Source organism: Procambarus clarkii, chromosome 40 (genome assembly GCF_040958095.1).
Source record: "Procambarus clarkii isolate CNS0578487 chromosome 40, FALCON_Pclarkii_2.0, whole genome shotgun sequence".
Classification (NCBI taxonomy): Eukaryota; Metazoa; Arthropoda; class Malacostraca; order Decapoda; family Cambaridae; genus Procambarus; species Procambarus clarkii.
The window spans coordinates 1,355,471-1,363,501 of NC_091189.1; the positions used below are offsets into that span (position 1 = coordinate 1,355,471).

The 8,031-nt window shown below is 43.5% G+C and overlaps 1 protein-coding gene across 1 annotated transcript; it reads right to left on the reverse strand.

Annotated features, from left to right (window-relative positions):
- Positions 1-2,416: 2,416 nt before the first annotated feature.
- Positions 2,417-6,536, reverse strand: LOC138372970 (uncharacterized). Its single transcript, XM_069338963.1, has 2 exons — positions 6,435-6,536; positions 2,417-3,454 (listed from the first exon to the last, which is right to left on the reverse strand). Exons 1-2 carry the CDS (start codon positions 6,534-6,536, stop codon positions 2,417-2,419), a joined length of 1,140 nt encoding a protein of 379 aa, XP_069195064.1.
- Between the last annotated feature and the right edge of the window lie 1,495 nt (positions 6,537-8,031).

Below are 8,031 nucleotides of genomic sequence, written 5' to 3' on the forward strand. Positions count from 1 at the left end.
ACACACACACACACACATATATATATATATATATATATATATATATATATATATATATATATATATATATATATATATATATATATATATATATATATATATGACTGAAAACTCACACCCCAGAAGTGACTCGAACCCATACTCCCAGGAGCAACGCAACTGGTAACTACAGGGCGTCTTAATCCGCTTGACCATCACTGCCGGACAAAAGGAAGTGGTAGCCGAAGCTATTTGAACCACTTCCCCGCCGGCAACTCGGATGGTAATCTTGGGCATAGCATTTCACCAAATCACCTCATTCTTTGGGGCACACGTGAGGAACACAAATGCAAACAAGCCTGAATGGTCCCCAGGACTGTTTGCATTTGTGTTCCTCACGTGTGCCCCAAAGAATGAGGTGATTTGGTGAAATGCTATGCCCAAGATTACCATCCGAGTTGCCGGCGGGGAAGTGGTTCAAATAGCTTCGGCTACCACTTCCTTTTGTCCGGCCGTGATGGTCAAGCGGATTAAGGCGCCCTGTAGTTACCAGTTGCGTTGCTCCTGGGAGTATGGGTTCGAGTCACTTCTGGGATGTGAGTTTTCAGTCGCATATAGTCCTGGGGACCATTCAGGCTTATTTGCATATATATATATATATATATATATATATATATATATATATATATATATATATATATATATATATATATATATATATATATATATATATATATGTTGCTTGTGGTTTGTATTCTGTCTTGGTATTCTGCAACAAATGATTTGCATGTGCATGCTGTCAGTGCTTATAGTTAGTGAAGATAACTTGTGTACCTTCACTTACAAAAAATAATATGAGCTGTCATGTTTGTCAAGTCAGGTCATTCGCTGCTTAAACTGTGACACGCGCTCACGAGGGGACTCTTAATTGCCCTCACTAACACCGCAGTTAACTAAACACGCTTGTTAATGTTACCCCAACACTGGAAACTAGTGGTTGGTGTGTGTGTGTGTGTGTGTGTGCGTGTGTGTGTGTGTGCGTGTGTGTGTGTGTGAGTGTGTGTGTGTGTGTATGTATGCGTGTGTGTGTGTGTCTGTGTGTGTGTTTTATTATCTCTATCATTACGCCACGTATAAGAGCAATTTAATCATACGTGTTGATTCGTATGCAATGAAGAAAACTAAACCTGTGCCTCTAGAGTGCCTGCCTCACGTACTGGCACTAACAACAGTGGCAGGTGCCCCACATCCTAGCACCAGGGGCTGGCACCCCTCACTACATGGGGCCACCACCACCTTGACACCTGCATGCCTTATCAACCGGTGGCAGCAGTAATTACAGCTATCTTCTCCTGGTCGTTTGACGGTTCCCTTCCCCTCCCCCTTCCCCCCAATCTCCCTCACACTACTACCCCTTACTACCCCCTCCCCCCCTGCCCTCGTACTACAACCACCACTACTATATATACACCAGCCAAACGTAACGAGGCTTTTCTTAGGTAACGGTCAAACTGCGCACTAGCCAGCTGTGTTGTGTTTGTTTGCATCGCCTGCTGCGCACAGCCACGGCCAAGCCTCGTATGCTCTTAAATACTTTGTTGCGGGAATTAACTCCACATTCAACAACGGTTCTGAGAATGGGATTCCCTTTTGTTCATCACGTTCCAAATTTAACACAAAGACAAGGTTCGCTGCAGCGAAGGATTCCGCCATGGTCGTTCACCCGCCACGATTGCCAGTTACCATAATATTGCAACGTTGCATCCTGCACGTGTACAAACCTCTGTGTATTTACTCGTTTGTTTTCCTGTGTAGCTCATGACGCCCGAGGAATATTATTCCCGTTATCTCTGCTGTCGGGTCACACCGCGCCACGCACGCGGATAACCGCCGCGTTATAATTAATCTCCGGAGGTTGGCAACCCCCAGAGACTCACCTGCATCAGGGGTTTTGAATGCAGCGTCACCGCTTGGGCCCTGGCGGTTGGTGGGTCCTGGGGTGGGGCGGGGGTTGTGCTTTGGGGGTTGGAGGGAGGGTTGGGGAGGAGGGGATGGGTTGTTTGTGCGTGGTTAGAAGGGAGGGGGGGAGAGGAAAGGGAGAGTGGGAGAGGCCGGCAGCGTCGGTGACAACCCCTTGATGACGGCTGTGTGTATGTGGGGACGTTATCGTATTCCTGGCTGTAAAAATGGGTGCTAAACCTGTCGGGTCGGGACTCAAAAGCTGCTCTGTGTTTGTTATCTGTGTTGGCACTCGCTCTGTGTTTGTTGTCTGTGCTGGCACTCGCTCTGTTTTTGTTGTCTGTGCTGGCACTCGCTCTGTGTTTGTTGTCTGTGCTGGCACTCACCCTGTGTTTGTCTGTGCTGGCACTCGCTGTGTTTGTTGTCTGTGCTGGCACTCACCCTGTGTTTGTCTGTGCTGGCACTCGCTCCGTGCTTGTTATCTGTGCTGGCACTCGCTCTGTACTGGTACTCGTTCTGTGCTTGTTGTCTGTGGTGGCACTCGCTCCGTGCTTGTTATCTGTGCTGGCACTCGCTCTGTGTTTGTTATCTGTGCTGGCACTCGCTCTGTGCTTGTTATCTGTGCTGGTACTCGTTCTGTGCTTGTTGTCTGTGCTGGCACTCGCTCTGTGCTTGTTGTCTGTGCTGGCACTCGCTCTGTGTTTGTTATCTGTGCTGGCACTCGTTCTGTGCTTGTTGTCTGTGCTGGCACTCGCTCTGTGTTTGTTATCTGTGCTGGCACTCGTTCTGTGCTTGTTGTCTGTGCTGGCACTCGTTCTGTGTTTGTTATCTGTGCTGGCACTCGCTCTGTGCTTGTTGTCTGTGCTGGCACTCGTTCTGTGTTTGTTATCTGTGCTGGCACTCGCTCTGTGCTTGTTGTCTGTGCTGGCACTCGCTCTGTGTTTGTCTGTGGTGGCACTCGCTCCGTGCTTGTTGTCTGTGCTGGCACTCGCTCTGTGTTTGTTATCTGTGCTGGCACTCGTTCTGTGCTTGTTGTCTGTGCTGGCACTCGCTCTGTGTTTGTTATCTGTGCTGGCACTCGTTCTGTGCTTGTTGTCTGTGCTGGCACTCGCTCTGTGTTTGTTATCTGTGCTGGCACTCGCTCTGTGCTTGTTATCTGTGCTGGCACTCGCTCTGTGCTTGTTATCTGTGCGGGCACTCGCTCTGTGCTTGTTATCTGTGCTGGCACTCGCTCTGTGTTTGTTATCTGTGCTGGCACTCGCTCTGTGCTTGTTATCTGTGCTGGCACTCGCTCTGTGTTTGTTATCTGTACTGGTACTCGCTCTGTGCTTGTTATCTGTGCTGGCACTCGCCCTGTGCTTGTTGTCTGTGCTGGCACTCGCTCTGTGCTTGTTGTCTGTGCTGGCACTCGCTCTGTGTTTGTTATCTGTGCTGGCACTCGCTCTGTGCTTGATGTCTGTGCTGGCACTCGCTCTGTGTTCGTTATCTGTGCTGGCACTCGCTCTGTGCTTGATGTCTGTGCTGGCACTCACCCTGTGCTTGCTATCGCTATATTCTTGTTATGGCCCTATAATTGCTTGAGCTGTGTGCTTGCTCGAGGTCTGTGGTTGCTATCGCTCTCTGTGGACCTCGCCCGTTGTGCGCCTGCGCATGGAGGTGAAGGAGTAGCGTAATATCAAGCTGACGGTATCCTGTTTGAACCTCGCTACCACAATACTCTTGATCTAGCGTCTTCTTTTTTTGGAGTTACGATAGCAGGTTGGCTGTTCGCCTTAGGAAACTGCGAATGTTTGTGAGGTTTGTTTCATGTATTTCAACATATGTGGATGTCTGTATATGTGTATTCTGTCAACTGTAACACAATGTAATATATATGTATGTATATATATATATATATATATATATATATATATATATATATATATATATATATATATATATATATATATATATATATATATATATATATATAGTGAGGGTACCACCTCTGGTGCCAATGTGGGGACCCATAGCCTCGGAGAAGAAAATAAAAAGTATTCAGAGGAGACCTTATAAAACCAGAAAAACGGCCAGCCTACTCATGAGAAACTCTCCAGACACAAAACAGAACGCTTTAAAAGAGACTAACGTCGTCTATGCCTTCAAATGCCCTCTTGGGGACTGTAAGCTCCAAAAAACCCAGTATATAGGCAAGACAACAACATCTCTTTCTAGGCGTTTAACGATGCATAAGCAACAGGGCTCCATTAAGGAACATATAATCTCTTCCCACAACCAAACCATCGCCAGAGAAATCCTAGTAAACAACACAGAAATCATCGATAGATACAGCGATAGCAGGCGGCTTGACGTTTGCGAGGCACTACACATCAAGAAGTCAACACCAGCAATCAACAGCCAATTATTGCACAACTATATTCTACCCACCTCAAGACTCCGCTCCAATATAGAAGCATCAAGAAATATGGACCAATAGGCTTTCTACAAACACTTCTATTCAATATCCATTGTTTCGTGTTCTGTCTTGTGTTGATGAAATTAATACCCTATTAATACTCTTGTTCTGTCTTGTGTTGATGAAATTAATACCCTATTAATACCACATCTTGTTCTGTCTTGTGTTAATGCCACATCACCCCTTCCACCTCACTCAAATGTAGATATAAAATCGGAGATGCGTAAGTTCTATTCAGTTGTGTATTTGTGAACTAAAGTCTTTGAAAATGTAATAAGTTTTACGAAACGCGCTCGTGTCGCGTCAGACTAGAAATAAAATGAATTTTGGAGAATTGATTTTTGATTTACCTCCAACAGTGAAACGAAATGTACGAAAGATTGAGAAAATTCGTGTTAGAATTATTAATCTTACTTTTTCGGTCATATTTAATAATATATATATATATATATATATATATATATATATATATATATATATACGTTTTAAGGGTCGATTGTGTACAATCGACCCTGTACATTATCACCCTAAATCGAAGCGATCTATGGTAGAGAGCGCCCAGGGCACAGTCACCACAACACCCCCCCCCCCCCCCCTACAATACTAAAGCCATCACCACAATACCCCCAACAATCACAATTCACCTCGATTGATTGATTGATAAAGATTAAGCCACCCAAGAGATGGCACGGGCATGAATAGCCCGTAACTCTCTTCACCTCATCAAATGCATCCTCTTATCTTCCCCCCCTCTCAAGCCCTCACTAACTTCACCTGTGTCCCTCACCACCACACCTCATCTGTCACCTAAGTGTCTCACACCCTACACTCAGTCACGCTTCATCACACTCCAGTAAACACACACGACACTCTGTCATAGCTTCCACTCTACACCTCAGCTAACTCTGTAGCGCCAACCAACGTTAGAGCCACAGCTTCGGCTCTATCCACAACTCCCCCAATACCATGACCCTCCCCCCCCCTTCCATCCTTCCTGGCTCTGACAAAGCTTCAAACCCCATGACACACCTGCAGGCACTCCAACCACACAACTGCCCCCCCCCCTCCCCTATCCAACACTGTACCACACAACCTTAATATCACTATTGTTATTCACAGTTTCATCAGAACTGATTCAACAAATATATTCACAGTGAATAATACGCGAGGATGAATATACATAGGAACTGAAATATTTACAAATGGGAGCCACTTTTCAGCCTTAGAGTTGTGTCCGTCACTGTTGTAGTAAATAGTAAATAGTGTATATGTGTCCTTTTACATATTTCATATGTGGGTGTATGGATTGCTTCCGAGAATCTCGCCAGCAACTTCGTGTTGGTTCTGATGTTTGTGACGAAGGCGACACACACCTTCCGAGCTCATCGCGGCGACCCATGTACTCAACCCACGGTCAATATTCTTTTTACGCTGGTAATAACAAAAAGGGGGGGTGGGTAGGAGAGGTGAATACTCGTGTGTATTTAGAGTTAAATGGCAAGTTTTTCTCTGCTCTGTATTATCTTCTCCGAGGCTATGGGTCCCTACAATTGCTCCAGAGGTGGTGCCCCTATATAACATATATATATATATATATATATATATATATATATATATATATATATATATATATATATATATATATATATATATATATGACTGAAAACTCACACCCCAGAAGTGACTCGAACCCATACTCCCAGGAGCAACGCAACTGGTATCTACAGGACGCCTTAATCCGCTTGACCATCACGACCAGACTAAGGAAGTGATAGCCGAAGCTATTTGAACCACTTCCCCGCCGGCACTCGGTTGGTAATCTTGGGGATAGCATTTTATTAAATCACCTCATTCTTTGGGGCACACGTGAGGAACACAAATGCGAACAAGCCTGAATTTTCAGTCGCATATAGTCCTGGGGACCATTCAGGCTTGTTAGTATATATATATATATATATATATATATATATATATATATATATATATATATATATATATATATATAATCACCAGAATAGAAGCCCACTCATCTTGCTCTTACCCCGCCCACACCCCGCCCACACCCCGCCCACACCCCGCCCACACAAGCATTACGGTAACCGGCCATGGGTAAAAAGGTGAAGGTCTGCTGGCCTCCACCCATCCGACGTTTGTTCAATTGTTCACATTTTCCGTCTCCTCCTTCACGCGCTGTTCCTTGTTGCTTGTATATGTTGTGTTCCTCCGTGTTCACTTGTTCACATTGTTAAGTAAACAGCTTTGTCATTCACGCACATCTCCTGTGCCAGGTGAGTACAACGGGGTCACCATAGCCCGTGCTGCTTGGACCTTCTTGTTCCGAGTAGCTGAAGCTAAACCATCATCATCATCATTCACTATACAAGTTCAGTTTCCCTTTGGATCACCCAAGAAGAGGGTTCCGGTGCCTAAGTAGTGAGTAGAAAGTAGAAAGCCTTAAGAAAGTAGAAAGAAAGTAGAAATTGTGAGTAGAAAGCCTCGAGCCAATTTGCCTGTACTGCTTTGGAAAGGGGAGTGTGTGTGGCTGTAGTTGATTACGTCAAGATTACAGAGCAGTAAGTATTTATTATTCTTTATTAAATAATATACAATATATATATAGATGATATTTACATCAATTAAAGTAATAAAACAGCCTGGTTTACGTCCTGCTTGAAGAGGTACACTCGCTCACGGCTCCACAATAATGCGGAATATATATATATATATATATATATGTCGTACCTAATAGCCAGAACGCACTTCTCAGCCTACTATTCAAGGCCCGATTTGCCTAATAAGCCAAGTTTTCATGAATTAATGTTTTTTCGTCTACCTAACCTACCTAACCTAACCTAACCTAGCTTTTTTTGGCTACCTAACCTAACCTTACCTATAAATATAGGTTAGGTTAGGTTAGGTAGGGTTGGTTAGGTTCGGTCATATATCTACGTTAATTTTAACTCCAATAAAAAAAAATTGACCTCATACATAGAGAAAAGGGTTGCTTTATCATTTCATAAGAAAAAAATTATAGTAAATATATTAATTCAGGAAAACTTGGCTTATTAGGCAAATTGGGCCTTGAATAGTAGGCTGAGAAGTGAGTTCTGGCTACTAGGTACGACATATATATATATATATATATATATATATATATATATATATATATATATATATATGTCGTACCTAGTAGCCAGAACTCACTTCTGAGCCTACTATGCAAGGCCCGATTTGCCTAATAAGCCAAGTTTTCATGAATTAATTGCTTTTCGACTACCTAACCTACCTAACCTAACCTAACCTAACTTTTTAGGCTACCTAACCTAACCTAACCTATAAAGATAGGTTAGGTTAGGTTAGGTAAGGTTTGTTAGGTTCGGTCATATATCTACGTTAATTTTAACTCCAATAAAAAAAATTGACCTCTTACATAATGAAATGGGTTGCTTTATCATTTCATAAGAAAAAAAATAGAGAAAATATATTAATTCATGAAAACTTGGCTTATTAGGCAAATCGGGCCTTGCATTGTAGGCTGAAAAGTGAGTTCTGGCTACTAGGTACGACATATATATATATATATATATATATGTCGTACCTAGTAGCCAGAACGTACTTTTCAGCCTACTATTCAAGGC

Excerpts from the sequence above, each read along its gene's own strand:
- LOC138372970 (XM_069338963.1), bottom strand. The coding sequence starts at position 6,536 with ATGGGTGGAGGCCAGCAGACCTTCACCTTTTTACCCATGGCCGGTTAC. Across the intron at positions 3,455-6,434 it reads GTGGGCGGGGTGTGGGCGGG|ACATCAAGCACAGAGCGAGT; the intron begins GTAAGAGCAAGA and ends GTGCCAGCACAG.